The following is a 17,114-nucleotide window of genomic DNA, read 5'->3' as shown; positions in this document are numbered from 1 at the left end:
TTCTGACAGACTTTTGGATGTTATTTAATATGATGTGTGAGTGCATGTGTGTGTGTGTGCATGTGTGCGCGCGCCTGTGTGTGTGTTGCTGTGTGTGTTTATGTGTGTGTGTATGTGCCTATTCTCTCTCTGAAAGTGAGAAAAAAAAAACTTTTCTTGAAACTTCTTTTCTTTTTTTCCGGATCCCTGATGTCCGTGTGGCGCCCGCGTCATGCTGAAACTGTCATCACCCCCAGCGACTAACAATGGGCTGTTTGGGTTTGGGAATATTTCTTTCATTATTGCTTTGGAATTATTACAGTCAGTATCAGTGGCATCTGCTCTGTGGTAGTGTGCTTTAGCTACCGTACCTCCCCTATGCAGTCTATATATATTGTTAGACCATAAGACTGAGATTCAGAGACAAAATGCTGACACTGCCTTGGCAGCATATGTTTATATTCATGTAAACATCACACTAAATACTCCAACATGTTGGTGCGCCACTTTCAATACTGTCCTTCAAAAGTGACTTCTTAGGCGGATAACTAGATCCCTGAAATTAGACTGCGGACATTATTTGTGGTTATAAAGCACTAGCGGTCAAGATATTAAGGTGTCTGTCTCACTCTGGAAATGTGCTATGTTGACTCATCACGGTCCTCGCCTTTGCCAGTGAGTTAGGTGAGTAGGCGCACAATGAAGAACAGACACCTAATTCTCCTCTTGTCACGCAAAAGGACTTACAGCAAGGCAATTACACCGAGATGGCAAATGGAAAAAAAAATCAAATACATTTGAATTCCTGATGGCTCACATGCACAGGACAATACATTACTACATATACACACAAATAAAAAGTTGTAATAACCAAGGCAGCAGGAGCAAAGCGAAAAACAACAGGAGCTGAATTATTAGCTGAAGTTCACTGAAAAATAAAACCAGACAAAATACCAGACAAAAGGAGAAACTTTTTCGGAGGCTTACTAATGATGTCTCTAATGGACACAGAGTATAGCGCATCAAGACATTATTCTCTATTAATTTGCCGATGAGCTGCTATGGCTTTGCAGAGGTTCTGAAGGATCATTCTTATTTCTGGCTTCCTCTCCTCACATTTACATTAGCGGGGCTTTGACATAACAGACGAGGTTTGCTTTTGATATTGTGAATCCTTTGTTGAAAGGAGGCAGTGTTCAGCATCAAAGTCTGCACTTTCTTTTGCATTTGGCCTTTGATGCCTTTGCCAATTTAGACAGGCAGAAGGGATCACATCATTAGGATTCGGCTTAATGCAATACCTTTAAAGAGATATGGGACATCAGAGATGTAGCTGACTGACAGTGAGCTGATTTAATGATGGTTGCTGCCTCTGCTTCTGTTGATACTGGCCTGTTGTTTGTCTTATTCACATTTTTAGTCTCGGAATTACTTTAGAACAGAGGTAGCATGCTTTAAATTCCTGCAAATTGCATTTACACAGATTGATTGATTTAACTGATGAACTTAAGCGTACAGCAGTACTGAGGTGTGGACTTGAATCTCATGACATGTATTCAAGTGTCTGATCCAATTCAAGAGATGGAAGACTCCATACTGCGTAACTTTTTTAGACGGGAAAATATCAACTGTTTGAATGACCTACTGCATCTATAAACAACTGTATACTACTGTCTACACTGCACTATATCTTTTGTCCTGTCTATGCACCACATACTTTGTATATCACATTGCACTTTTTCTGCTTTTTTGCACTTCTGATTAGACACAAACTGCATTTCGTTGTCTCAGGTACTTGTACTCTGCACAATGACAATAAAGTTAAATCTATCTAATCTAATCTAATCTGATACGTACTCTGAAAGAAATGTCCAGTTATGACAATACCACAAAATGTGTGCCTCCTTCAATTAATCTTAGACCCCCTTCAGAGATCCAGTAAAGCACATACAAGTCTAATAATCTTCATATGAAATAACACTGATGATGTATTTCTAATCAAAGGCTTTGTCTAGACTGTACTCTTCCCCTTTCTCGGTACAGTACTGAGACAATGCTGAGGTTTTCCTATGTTGTTCTAGGACAATACCCGTGTCTGTAACAATAGCAATGCTGTTCTTGGAGCCTGGTCCCCCCAACCCCAACCCCAGCCCCACACACACCCCCTTCCCCTGGCTCCCATTCTTTAGCCCAAGGTCCGCTCAACACCTGCTGTGCACAGTGAGAGCAGGGAACAACTGGAGACATGTTGTAATTGTGTGTGGGGGTATGCATGTGCGTGAGCTTGTGTGTGTGTGTGTGTTTCTGTGTCTGTGTGTCTGTGTCTGTGTGTGTGCATGTGCGTGAGCTTGTGTGTGTGTGTGTGTGTGTGTGTGCATGTCTGTGTCTGTGTGTGTGTGTGTGTGTGAGTATGTGTGTGTGTGTGTGTGTTTGTGTGTGTGTGTGTGTGTGTGTGTGTGTGTGTGTGTGTGTGTGTGTGTGTGTGTGTGTGTGTGTGTGTGTGTGTGTGTGTGTGTGTGTGTGGTCACACGGCTTTTCTGTGTGTGGGAGACAGATGCACGTCCAGATTGGCACGGCCTCCCCTGGTCCACTTTAACCCTCTCCTCAATGCCACACTCTGTCGCCACAGGGGCTTTGGGTGGACGCATGCCGCCACAGAAAAAGACGTGGAAACAATGTTTGGCGCAGCGAGGCAGAGATTACGCAGCTCTGTTTGGCTTTGGGTCCAGTAGTGGGGCCTAATCCGAAGGTGCCAGGCTACTGCAATTTGGGCCCTTTGCCTTTGGAAACTATGCGCGCCATGCCATGGAATGCCACCCACACTATCAATAGTCTTTTACATGGTCAAATTAATGAACATTTTAATAAGTCCATGCAGTTATGTGTTATATGTTTTGTCTGCATTGTGTGTGTGTGTCTCTGTGTGTGAGTGTGTGTGTGTATGGTTGTGTGTGTGCATGTATGTGTGTGCATGTGTTTCATGGAATCAAGTGGGAAAGAGAGTGTGTTCTGGAAAGAAATAATGGTGTATGTGTGTGTGTGTGTTTGTGTGTGTGTGTGCGGGTGAGAGAGAGAAAGAGAGAGAGAAAGAGAGTGCTAGGGCATGAGAGAGGATTACTAGTTGAAATAGCAATGGATCAACTTAAAAACAACATTGACTTGATTTTTAAATCACCACCATTGGAATGAATGAGTATTGCAGCTGTCTGTTTGAACAGCTGTCCATTTGCAGAAAGCCCCGGCACTCCCTCACACACGCACACATACACACGGCACCCAACACAAAGAATGAAGATGTTGACATTGTTTTGTATTTTTATTGTTTATTGTTTATCTTGGGAAGCACTTGATAAACAATGAATATGTTACGATGTAGCTGAAGAAAAGCAAAACAAATGTGCCACAAAATGACCCAATGGGCCTTTGAAAATATCCCAATGTCCCTTGATAGGCTATTTGACTCTTAAGTATAATAGGCTTTTTATATACAGAATGGAACAGAAATAACCTCATCATTTTTCTGATACACATTTTTTGTAATGTAATGTGGCCAACTTTCTTTCTCAAGGTTTGAGCAAGGTGTGTAGAGATGTCACCTGTGAAGACCACAGGGAGAGGAATTCTCTTCCCCCTCTCAAATTAGAACCACATGAGCCATAGATGTATGGCAACTAAATATATGTCATTTTACCAGCACCCTTCAATTTGAATCAATTATCTCCTTGTGTTACTTCAATGTTATTAATAAGCTTTAAAGCAAAAAATGTTGTCCAAGCCTAAAACCAGGGAAGGTTTGGATTGGCTTTAGTCAAAATTTAGTTGGCCGGTGTATCAAGATGATGATACTGTTCCAAGTGCTGACAATTCATGCCTCTTATGCACATGTCTTTGAAGGCTTTTCTTCCAAGCACACTCCAAACATTGGAGCTATCCATCAGTCAGACACTCATATTTTATGACTCCCTCTGGCAAGAACTTTGAATGCACACACTTATGTCTTGTGGGGTGGGGATGGGGGACAAGGGTTATGGGGTAGCGGCATAAGGGTGGGAGCTGGGTAAGAGGGGGTGGGTTTGTGGGGGTGTCAAGAGAGGCAGAGATGAGGGACCCTAAAGTCCATAATGCCAGACAGAGCTTTCATTCATTTTCCACTGTGTTACATGGGCTCATTTCTGCCCATTGCCTGGACCTCTGCAACACTGCGTCTGCCTGTCTCTGTGGCCTTTGGAGAATATGGGCTTCAGTCCAACGGCGACACATGTTGTCAAACCAATGAGTGTCGATGAATGTGAATAAGGGTGTGTGAGACATGTTTGCAAGCATGCATGTGAGCGTGCTTTACTCCCTCTGTCTATCTATCTCTCTTTTGACCACACACACACACACACGCACACACACACACACACACCCACAAACACACACACACTTTTTTTCAATCTTTCTTTGTAATTGCCCTGCCCAGTTATATTGGAATTAGGCAGCATTGCTAATCAAAGTGCCGATTCTTTAAAAAGACAGCTGTTGTCAAGTGGCTTAGTTCTCAGCCATCTCTGTGTGTGAGGAGCAGCTGAGGTGGTAGTTGCCCGGTAGAAGCTGCCAGGGTGCGGGGTCTAGAGGTCTGTGCCTGTTCCGAGTCCGCACTGCATACACCACACTCACAAAACGAGGTAAGTTTGCTTTGTGTACTTCTGTAACTTCAGAGACATCTCTCATTAGACATTGCTAAGGGTTTGCTTAATGCAGTTCTATCAGGCTTTGTGTGATTTTGTCAGGATTTGAGATGTTGCCATTTTCATCTGTTTGTAAACGAATGACTGCCTCAGTACTTAGAATGATTAGGGCTTTTCTATTCTTCTACCTAATCCTGCATTAAAACAAACATTATTATACCACAGTGTATATGATGAACTAAAATATCTTAGCTTCAGATCTCTCTATAAAATACTGAAGGCCTTGGGTGAGTGCCTGCCTCAGGTGCAAGCATGGTGAGATAGTTCATCCATGGCTTCACTGATGACCATACTGCATGTCCCCTAAGTCTGACTTGTGGCGGTGCATAGCCCACTTGTGTAAACATGGCTGAGTAGTGTTGAGAAAGCTGAATTTATACTCTGGGTTCATGACCCAAATACCAGCTGACTCTAAAACAGATCGGGACCTAGGGTGAGCCAGCTCCGGACCAGAGGATGATTCAGGAAGGGGGGGTTATTGCTTGTAAATCTATTCTCAGTCTTGGGCTATTATTTTCTGCAGATCAAATAAAGCGTGAGTTCACTGAAATTTATAGGACCCAAAGAACAACATGAAACCTGAGTAGCGAGTGCTTCTGAGTGTCCTGGTCAACTTGAGCCGGGCCATTTTCCCCTATATTATGCCATTTACTGTTTAAATTAATCGTACAACTACTGCACAGTTTAACTGAACAAAACTCGCATTCAATATATAAATCCCTCCCTGTCTTATGACGTACATGAACAAAGGTCTGTACTTCATTTTGTCTCATGCCATCATACACATGAAATCATGTGGCCATGTGGAGGCATCGTATTCCCAAGAGGGTAGTCAGTGCAAGTGCCATTTGTGAAGCCATATAAAAGGCACCCTTGCAAGTGAAACAGCAACATTTCGTTAAAGTAACATCCACCTCTAGCTGGGTAAAATTGAAATTTAGTTTTGTCACTGAATAATAACATCTTTATAAAGTGGTAATCATTTAGTCTCCTGTGCATTTCCTCAGCCATCACGCCCGCACGAGTATAAGGCACAGTGGGCTAAAACAATGTACAATGGATACTGACCGGACATTTTTGTCATTGCCTGCTCCCCCTCTGAGCCCCAAGGCAGCTGAGGAGCTTGGAAAAGTAGCTGGAGCAGGTGTGTGATTGGTGTGTGTGTGTGTGTGAAACATTGTGAGTGTGTGTGTGTGTGTCTGTGTAGGAGAGGGAAAGGGGAGACTGTATGGAATCCATCTTACATCCTTCCTGTTCTGCTGTCCTGGAGAGAACACATTTAGATCTAGCTCAGCAACAACATATAGTTGCATATCGGAATATTAAAATATGTGCAAATCCCTGCACAGATTCCCCAGCTGGGAATAGCAAGTGTAGCGCAGAGATGGTTATTTGAGAAACAAATCTAAGCCATCCAAGCCGATGCTGAGCTAACTCACAGTCCATTGAGCTAAGCATTAAACAGGTCATTTTACTAAGCTTGTGATTCCATCTAACTTGCATTACAAATAAAAACACCAAAAGGCTTAACTCTTCTAATACTACACAGAATAGTGATCAAGGGTGTATTTCCCTATACACTGGAAACCCAGTCAGTGTGGTGTCAAAATTTGTTAGATGTAGGCCTAGTTATTTTTAGGTAGAAGTGCGACATCATATTACTTTAAAAACAGTTTAGTTTTCACTGCAGTTATAATCTGGAAATCTTCAATCTACAGTGTAGAGGAGGATTGGCCGAGTGGACTTTCTGTGGGTAGTGGTTTAGGTGATGACAACGAGGCAGCACTGCCATTGGAAATCCAGCTCCAACAACATGGCCAGAGTTGAAGAGGCTGGCAGAGATGCCGAAAATTAGTCAATTTGGCAAAAACTACATGTGGATGAAGTTACAACAACCTGAATGAAGACCTTTATTAATGGGAAAGACATGTTATGGCTCCTCACCCTGTTGAGTTTGTTTAACCAACTGGCTCTGCAGCCTGGCGTTGCCAGTTTTAATCTTGCAAGCTTGTTTTAAGCTAGGAGCTTATACAATGGCTCTCAACATAATTTTGACTGTCAGTGCACAGTGGTGACACCCCTAACCCAAACAGCATCCAGTGAGGACTTTCCAGACTCCGGTGTTGAGAAATATGTGTGGGAGGGCACTGCCAGGCTGGAATGAATAGGCCTATCGCATTACTTCTACTAGGTTTATTATCACACAAAATAAATCAGCCTAATTAAAAGGTAACGAGAATAATCATGAGATCTGAACCTCCCCCTTTCAAAGCTTTCAGTCTTCACATCACTTGTTGAGACTCACAAGATCATAGACTCCTTCAATGTGCCCCATGAGGTGCCAGTTCAAGCTGGTCCCTTGGGGCAGATAGTATCAGAGTGACTGACACCTCTGTGACTGCTATCTGCTCTGTGGCATCAGCCATGGTATTGGTTTAAGCGTCCCATTGGCCTGCCAAGCCAATGATCCATCCCATCTTACAATATGATCAAATCAGTGATGAAATCTATACATGCAATACCAAAAAAGACATCTGGCCTTATTCCAAAGTAACACTAATGATGTAAATCCAGTGCAATGAAAGAACAAATCATGCAGATTAATCTAACAGCTCACCACATACAAGTAGCCCAGAAGAACATGGTAAAATGATAACTTTGTCTTCAATTTAAATCAGATTAAGTCAACCTAATACAATTATATACAAAAAACTGCTGGATGAAAGTAATTGTTTGGTATCAGCAGCAGCATAGATATGACAGACCTGGTCTAGGTGGGCCAGATGATTTCTGGTTTCCTCCAGACCGCAATGAGATGGGTCTAACAACAAAAACAAGCAGGCTGGAGCAAAGCTGGGCCCGTAGTGTGAGGATTTTAATGAGGAACATATGGAGCTGCCCAGACACACAGTCAGGGGAAACTCAATCCCTCTCACTTTCTTCCCTCCCACCTGTCTATCCTTCAGTCCAACAGTCCATCTCTCTCTCTCTCTCTCTCTCTCTCTCTCTCTCTTTCTTCCATTCTTTTCCTCTCACACACTAGAACTACATTGTTTAGGTTTTTGTTGTTTATCTTTTTCACAACTGATTAGAAGTTCACAGTCTTAGCAGATTTTCATCTCCTGTTTGGGAATGATGCTCCATGTTCACTGTTTCAAGTAACATATGAAAGCGTTTTTTTGCCTTTTTCTTTCTTTCTTTCTTTCTTTCTTTCTTTTTTTCTTTCTTTCTCTGCTTTCTGTTTATCTTTAACACTTTGTACCAAACGTTCCCTACCCTCTGATCTCTTTTCTCTCTCCTCTGTCTCCCTTAGTATTTTTTTTTTTCATTCGCTCGCCTCTCCAACTCACAAAACGAGACCAGCCGTTCCTTCTCACTGGCCTGGCATTCAGGTCTGCTATGAGTTGGATGGCTAATTTTACCAGACTGACCTCATTCTTCTATTGTATTAGAACAAATGATCCAGTGTCAGTAGAAATACTCTGGCTTCCTCTTTTACCCGTTTCATCCCAGTAATTTACTTACCCAGCCCCCCCACCCCACCCCACCTCTTCGCACAGCTTGTCCGGGGAGGCAGAACATGTATATTTGCTGGGTCATGAAATGGAATATGCTCAAAAAAAGCATGAGAAGAAAGGCTTCTTTCTCCAGCCATCAGACCAAACAAAACATCTATAGTGATATTCCATATAAAGAATTCTCCCATGCACCCATCCGTCCATCCATCCATGCATGCCCGCATCCCTTGCCCACCTGAATGAACAACATGTTTGCTTCAGTGAACCATGCACATGAATAATGTTTCTCTCTCTCTTCTTTTGGTCCTGCCAACACCTTTATAGAAGTCGGAGATGAATTACTCTTCCATTTACTGACAAAAGTCATTGCTGGCAGGATAATTAGAAATGCTAACAGTATGAATGAATGCATTGAAACCTACTGAGAGAGCAAGTCAGCTGTGTAATTAAAACTATTGACACCAGGTTGTACTTTATTATTCATGGCTACTGAATGGGCAAGACAAAACTGAACATTTTTTTTTCTACTAGGCTATGTAATACATCTGAAAAGTTTTTTTTTTAAATCATGCAGTGCATTAACATCATCACAGGTTTCTAATCATTTTGTTTGTTTCAAGGGTAACATGCTATTTCCCACGGGTCCAGAAAAACACAGTGGTGAAAGGTAAGATAATTAAATCTTGCAGATAATTTCCTCTCAAAGGTGCCAATAGTTAAGCGTCTTATGATATTTTAACATTTGTGCTGAATTCAGATGTATTCTTAGATAGAGAGGGAGTCGAGCCCCAAAATTAGCTGAACAAACACCAGAGCATTGGACCCAAGGGGGTGATTCTGACAGAGTTAGCCCCATGTGAAGCCTCTTTAAGGCACTACAGAACAGGCATAATCTTGCCTAAATCCTGTTCACTCTGAAGTGAAAAGTATAAACTTTCAAATTGATTGGGCATGTTCCAATTCAAAATGTAGGCCAGTACTTTTTATTTTTGTGTTGTAGAAATAAAAGTAATCACTTCACTTGAGTGAGCTAGCCTAAATAAAAGAAATGGGAAATGCAAACAGTATCGCACCTCTAAATTGTATCTTCCAGTAGGCCTACATTATTCAGTTATGGAAGCATGGAAAATCAGTGATTGAGCTGCATAAAGGTCAAGGCATTAATTTTGTTACATAGGCTATTTAGACTATTCCGTGCAATTGATTCCAATTGTTTTGTTGTTGTTGTTGTTCCCGTTGTTGTTGTTACCCAAACGTAAGAATGCTAAATAATGTAAATAATAGCCTACCTACGCTATGACATGCTTTGTCATATGTTATAATATATATGTTTTATGTTTCAGGTGTTTTTGTTGTGTTTGTTTGACATGAATACTCAGAAATATTGCAGATGTAGGTTAAAGCCATTTTTCTTTCATATTATAGAGTAGGCTACTTACTGTTTCGATTTTTGTTTCATTGTATGAGCAAACAATTATCTCGATGTAGTTTGAGCTGTCTGATTATGAAAAAAGTTATCCTAAATGACAACTACAAAAACTGATTCATTGCTCAGAGAACTAATTTGAAGGCTGGTTTACTTCAGACTCCTCCCATGCAAGGGAGCACATAGTAGTCCTCTCTGAATGACAATGCCAGAAGCAGGGATGAAAAATTTAGTCTGGTTTCCCGCAGCTTCAACGCCGATGAGCAGCAGTCGAAGAACTTCAATCTAACTGAATGGATTGGCATGGGGGAAAGCGGATCTCACAACTTGGCTAAGCGGAAGCTTTGGAACTGGATTTCTTTAATGATGGTTTTACTGTCTTTGCTTTTCCGACCAGGTAAATAATGCCATCAGTCATTTTACCCGCTTGCATAGGAAACAAATGTCCCGCACCCTGAAGTCATGGAACTTCGCGTTAGCTACGGCCCGCAGCGTGTTAGCGACTCGGGCTTGTTCCGTCAAGTGTTGTTTCTATCGTGAGCTAACGTTGAGGTCAAGCAACTGACAGTGATGTTGACAAGCACATCATGATCTGGACAAGGGGAAAAAATACCTATCTTTTCCTCTAACCATCTGTTTATCGTACACTCGTTCTCCTCCCAGGCTTCTGATGCATGGTCTGCTTTCTATCTGAACTGTTAGCAAGCTAACGACTCTGCTGTAGTTCGGTACCTTGGCTGTATTCTACACCTGGTCACGAGCTAGCTAGCAGTGTTAGCGACATTTGCAAAGCTAGCGAGTGGTAGCCAGCTAATACCTAGCTTGCCAGCTAAGTTTTTATTGAATTTTATTTAAGACATATTCATTTAAAAGTTGTTGCCGTGCCATGTAACAATGGTTTACATGGTGTACTGACAAGACGGCCCAATTAGCGCTCACAATGTTGCACTGTTGATGAAATTAACGTAAGTTACCTGGCTAACTTAGTATGCTAATGTAAACTTTTCCCCTTGTTTTTCCTGATACTTTGTTAGCTCGTTTACAAGTTACAACCAAGAGTTATGACTAATGTAACGTGAAGAAATGTGGGATAACATGTGAACTACCTTTAATTAATACCAATATTTATTTGTTATCACGTGAACTAACTTTGACTAACTCTCTTGTATTGAAACATTAATTTGTAAGCTGTGCTATTGTTCTCTACGGAATGGACGTAGTTGTCTAGCTCTAACGTTATCTCAAATGTCGCGGCCAGATCCAAACGCCCCGAGTCTGAATTTCGAGACAAATTCCCAGTATTCCCTGATAATTAATTGGGTCTAGCCCTTTACAAGTTTACTCCGAATTAATCAACTACCAGTGTTTCTATTCAGTTTTTGTGTGCGCCCTCTTCAATTTGGACACTATACAATAAAGTTCGCTGAGGTGATAAACTTTTATAGGTTGTAGCCTAGCCTATAACGGTTACCTGGTTGGTTATCAGACAGACAGAAAGTCAGTAAGTTGTGGGTGTTTCCATAATATCTGAAAGACATTTACAGCCGTTTCACTGTTCTTTTACTGTTGCACACAAGACAAATGTGCTTGACTTAATGATGTTTTCATTGAAATAAGGGTTCTTCTGCCTGACAGTAGAGGGCAATAAAATACTCTTACCACTACTATTACTGTAAAGCTTACCATATTAATTCCTGATGCATATCTCTGGTATGTAAATTCAAATGTCCCATCTGTAGATGCAAAAAGAGATTTAATAAAAAAAAGTATCGCCCCTTATTTATAACCTACAATATTTTTTAATACAAATGTGTATAGATGTAGATATGCATTGGCATGATCTGGTGCCTATGGGTTTTAGTTTACAAGCAGGACAGCCCATGACTAGCCTCACATAAACGGTTCTGGCATGTGTGGAGTCAGGGGTCCACTACTAGCATGCTGTGAGAGCCTCCAGTGGTTGAGGCCGGACTACACTACAGCTATAACTCTGCTAAAATACAACAAAGTTTAATTAAATAGGTTTAGTCTAGTCATTTACTCATGAATACAAAAAGTGTGGAAGTGACTGGTGGAATAGACTAGTCTGAGAGTTGCCCTAGGTAGGAAGATTTAGAGATGCGATGTCTATTCAATTCCTTGTTTGCCTTGGGATTTTATCATGCATCCTAAACCCTCAAATAACCATATCAGTCTTTGCCATACAAATCAATTTTGATTGATATCTGTTCCTGTGTCTGCACGAAGGTGTTGAAAAGCAAATTACTTCCAACACCACTGCTTAAACATGTAGTTGGATTAAAAAATAGGCGTCTTTTCAATACAAAACTGTCCATGTTCACCAGTGTAAACCATGCTTGAGATTTATCACATTTGTACGTGTGTACGGAAAATCCATCAGCTGCATGTCGCTAGGCTTCTGTTTCACAGCCATTTGAAAACTACAATGAGTCTTTAGAAGGCTGTGCAAATAAGGATGACCAAAAGTGGAAAATGTTGTTCATAATTGCATTTTCTTTTATGATTTGTAGTCAGTTGTTTCAACCATAGAGCCTCAGCAGTGCTTGACTGAGCACCTGTTGTAGAAGAAGTAAACTTCAACTCTCTTCCTGTTGGCCCATGTCAAACTAAGTTGTCTTTACAATAAAGTGCATTGCAGTCATACACTTGAGACCTTCTGTGATGTTCAGTACACATCTCTCATTTTAATGTTACTGCATTGGTTTGTTAAACTTTTTATTTGACATATTTTGTCTTAGGTCTCAGTCAGCTGTTTAATGTAAATCTGTTAACTCTCTGTGGAGAATAGTTTGACCTTGGGTCCGAGTGCCCACGGGGACCCAGGTTTGAATCCGACCTGAGGTCATTTCCTGATCCCACCCCATCTCTCTCTCCCACTTGCTACCTGTCTCACTCTCCACTGTCCTGTCCAAATAAAAGGTAAAAAAGCCCCCCCCCCCCCCAAAAAAAAACAAAAAAAACAAACACTGCACTGATATAGGCTATATTTTCATATTTCCGATTTTACCATGGATACCTGCTTCTTAAACCGAACTAACCTCTCGCATAGTAGGCCACATTTAAACCCATGAAATTGACATACATGACATGACATCAGCACAGCCCTACTAAATGGCATCTTGGGTAATATTTAGAAGCTTAAAAGGTTGAATCAGTTATATTGTTTTTGACGAGAGGATGACTTCATTGCCTGCTTTGCAGTGTTTGTTAAAAAAAAAAATGCATATTTAAAATGATCCAGAAAATCAAATTTAGGAAGCAGAGTTGGTAGTTCATTGAAAAGTTAAACCACTGCCAACTCTTCCCACTGCTACCAAGTAAACATGCAGCTCTGGAGGGAAGAGAGAAACCACAGTATTGATGAAAATGTGTTGACTTTCATTTTAGCACGGCCACATGCCTGGAAGCAACATTTCATTAATCAAAATTAGAATTTCAACATGTCTACTAGCATCAGTGGATTCTGGCCTTTGGACAATGTGTCCAGGCTCACCATGGAACTCCAGAGAAAAATATTTGTACTTCTGGCCCCACTTTAACCAGAAGCTCCATGTGCATTTCCTGTTTCTCAGACCTTCATTTTCTATCAATATTGAGAGAAGAATAAGACTTCATCGTTTTAGCCTTTTAAACCAAGGGATATTCCAAACAACTTTCAGCTAAGAAAGCTATCTTGAAAGGTTGTCCATAACATTTACCACTGCCAAATGAAATTATTTCTTAGTTGTGTTTTTTTGTTTTTTGTAATGGAGATATTGGTGCAACTGCAGTTTACAATGCAAAATAAGGTTCAGTACTGTATGTAAACACAGGCTATAATTTTCACATTGAAAGCCTTCATCATTTGCATTTTCACATCCTGCTGTTCAGTGAGGGGAATTCTGTGCAACTACAGAATTCAAACAAAGTCAAATAAAAGCAAACTTGATAATTTGAGCTTCATTCTTGCCTTAAATGTATGGATGTTGTGATGACAAATGTATAACATCTGTCCACTCTCTCTCCCTTCATCTCTCTCTCTCTCTCTCTCTATCAGCATGTTGCCAGCAGTGTCGGATCCAGCGCTGCAACTCTGAGTATGTGGCCTCTACATCGCCATCCGGTGGCCTGCCTGACGAGGGCGGCGCGTCGCCTGACACCGTGGACTACTGCACGGCGCTGCGCGCCTACAACCTCTGCACGCGGCGGACGTCGCGCGGCTGCCACGGCGACCTCACGTACCACGCTGCCCTGCTGAGCATCCGCGAGCTCTTCTCGCAGCACAACTGCTCGAGCGACGGGCCCACGTCGCCGGCCAAAGCTCCCAGCACTTCGCGGCCGCACGCCTCGCAACTCTGCGACTACGAGAGCCGCGCACTGGCCCAGGGCGCGGGCGGCGCCAACGGGCAGCACAAGAAGTACGCCCACTGCGGCTTGTTCGGCGACCCGCACCTGCGCACCTTCCGCGACGAGTTCCAGACCTGCAAGGTGGAGGGCGCCTGGCCGCTTATCGACAACCGCTACCTGTCCGTGCAGGTGACAAACGTGCCAGTGGTGCAGGGCTCCAGCGCCACTGCAACCAGCAAGGTGAGCGCGATGCCTCCTGCTGTCCAATGACACATGCTTGGCTTGTTTCCACTAACACCTATCCTGTTGTTTTACACTGAGCAAACTGCTTACATCCACTCAGGGGGAGCGTTCCATTATGTTGTCAACCTTAACATGCTGCTTTAAAATGCATAGTGTATCTTGGTCACTCTGGACTTGACAATAAGAGGAAGATAATTGGTATGCACATACAATCCTCTTGTTAACATGGTCCTAATCACTGATTGTGTGTTAGCCCCAAGGTGATGTGAAATGTGTGTTTTTTTATTTATTTATTTATTTTTATCTTTGTTGACCGGTTGATAAATGGGATTTCCCCACGTAAGTGCATCTGGCCTGTGCTCTCCTTGATGGACTACAGTGTGGTATGTTTGCCAGAGTGTCTTTCTCTGACCCCTGGCCATCCATCAGTATGTCCACAAGCACTGGTTTCAGTGTCAGAACTGAAATGGATGGTCTGTTGCAGATCTAGTGAACCCATGGACACGTCTAGGGAAAATAAGCTTTCATATGAGCAGCCTTCAGGTCTTGGCCTAGTTTTGAATGCTAGTTTTGTGCAACTATTCCACAAGGTTCATGGAAAAGCACCTGGGACTGTATTGTGAAGTTTCAGATAAATCACATGAGATTTTATATTAATCAAGTTTTCTTTGCCATCACGTAGTGTCAGTTTTAGTGTGGTTTGGTAATGCATAAGGGAAATAGAAAATGTGTTCACCAGTTCATTTCAGTTGTGTGTTATTCTTTGACCTCTTCCTGGATATATGTTTTTTTTTTTTTTTTTTTTGTCTCAGGACGGAATAGCAGTGTTGTGTCTGACCTTTTGATTATGTCTGTGTCATGAAAAGGGCATTTTGAATCCTCTCTTCCTCTTTCCCCTCAGATAACGGTGATATTTAAGGCGTACCATGGTTGTACGGAGCAGAAGGTCTACCAGGCCACAACAGAGGACCTTCCCTCAGCCTTCCAGGACGGCACACGTGGCAGTGGCCGGCCTGCCGGTGGCGAGTCGGGCAGCTTGTGGATCTCTGAGCACAACGGCGGCCCCGGGGGGCGTCAGGTTCGGCTGCAGGCGCGCCACATCGGCACGTCCATCATCGTGCGGCGCGTTGGCCGCTACCTGACCTTTGCCATCCGCATGCCCGAGGACACCCTGGGGCCGGCCGAGGAGAGCGGCGGCCTGCAGCTGTGTCTCCACGGCTGCCCGCGCAACGAGCTCATCCAGGAGCACACGCTCCACCGCCAGCAGGGGCCGCCCAAGGGCCTGCCGCTGCCGCCCCAGCAGGCCTACAGCGTGGAGCGTGCCACCACCAAGTGTCGCGAGACGCTGCAGGTGGAAGACGTCTACTTCCAGTCGTGCGTCTTCGACCTGCTCACCACCGGCGACCCCGAGTTCTCCATGGCCGCCTTCGGCGCGCTGGAGGACCTCAAGGCGCTGCCACCCAGCAGACTGAAGCAGAACCCTCCCAGGACGCTCGACGACGCGGCCAGCACCGGCGGCTCCGGCTCGGGTGCGCTGGGCTCGGCCATGGCCACCCAGGCCTCCACACACACCCTCCTCCTCCTACTGACTCTGTTGGCAGCGTTGCTGCACATGTGAAATGGACCAGGGAGGGTGAAAGGAGGAGGAGGACGAGATGACGGCTTGAGGATGGAATGCTTTGATAGAGTGGACGGCTCCGCTTTGGACCGGGACTCCCGTGCTGGGTTTAACCTTCACGTGGATTCCTCTGTGAGCTGCAGCAGCAGCTGCCATCTGGGAGGAGAGCTTGGGAAAGCATTACAATTCCTAAAGTTGGAGTGCATGGACTGTTTTCATTGCTACCATCTGCCAACTTCCTGTGTGACTTGTATACACTTAGAAAAAACAAAACAAAAACAAACAAAAAACAAAGCAAAACACTAGCCTCAATGTGAACATATAATTGCTTCATGGGTTCCTGGGATTGTTAAGGCAGCTATGCAGCTATGCTTAACACACAAAGAAGTGTGTTGTTGATTTGATTTGAGGTCAATATGGACAGTTGGCAGAATTGAAACACAAATGGTACACTTCACTATATTACCCTTCACCCCACAACTGTGGTACAGGCAAATAATCACACTATACTTCAGATTGTTATTCTCTTCCATTATTGTCCCTAGTACATTTCTAGACCTGCAATAGTACACAGTCGGTTGTTTTTTGGAAGATTGTAAGGCACTTACTGGTACACATTCTGAGCCCCATAAGTAAATAAATGGCATATTTGTTGTGAATATTTTCGATGGGATCCAACAACTGTTAGGAAATGCTACCTATAATCAGGCGCTCTAAGGTTGGTGATACTGAAGTATGGAGATCTTTCATGTTTACCACAGATGGAAAAAAAACACACTCCCTTTTCAAGCTGCGCTACTTCCTTCATTGTTTTAAGGTAAAGAAAACAAATTCTTTATATAAATAATATATTGAAAGAGTGTATATATGTGTTTATAATGTGTACATTTGTCTGTGTATAGATGATTTAACTGTGATGTGTCTTACATACAATGTGATCTAGTGCTTTTTTAAAAATCCATATTATAAGTGAACTAATATGTTTTACATTGTAATCCCTTCCATATTAAAGTGTTGGGCACACAGTGTCTTTAAGTCTATTTTCTTTACACCAAAAGTGTGGAAAATGTATATAAAGAAATATATTTACACCTCGGCTCTAATATATACACTTGTAAAGATGATCAAAAGAATTTCATTCAAATTAATGGAATGTGTCCAGCTGTTGTATGTACTGTCAGTCTGCCACAGCTGCATAGGTGAAACAATTTGACTCTACAGTCGGTTTAGGAGCAGTCAGATATGACTAAACA

At 42.7% G+C, this 17,114-nt stretch overlaps 1 protein-coding gene across 1 annotated transcript; it reads left to right on the top strand.

Annotated features, from left to right (window-relative positions):
* The first annotated feature begins 4,606 nt into the window (after positions 1-4,606).
* Positions 4,607-16,884, top strand: rgmd (RGM domain family, member D). Its single transcript, XM_076278242.1, has 5 exons — positions 4,607-4,646; positions 8,848-8,894; positions 9,902-10,050; positions 13,711-14,240; positions 15,145-16,884. The coding sequence occupies exons 2-5, from the start codon at positions 8,854-8,856 to the stop codon at positions 15,859-15,861; spliced, it is 1,437 nt and encodes a 478-aa protein (XP_076134357.1). The 5' UTR covers positions 4,607-4,646; positions 8,848-8,853; the 3' UTR covers positions 15,862-16,884.
* Positions 16,885-17,114: the final 230 nt, after the last annotated feature.

Source organism: Alosa pseudoharengus, unplaced genomic scaffold (genome assembly GCF_046254945.1).
Source record: "Alosa pseudoharengus isolate Yale_2024_CS ecotype anadromous, Long Island Sound unplaced genomic scaffold, YU_APseudo_1.1 YU_APseudo_1.1_scf_11, whole genome shotgun sequence".
NCBI classification, from domain to species: Eukaryota; Metazoa; Chordata; class Actinopteri; order Clupeiformes; family Clupeidae; genus Alosa; species Alosa pseudoharengus.
This window is presented reverse-complemented; position numbering and strand designations above follow the sequence as displayed.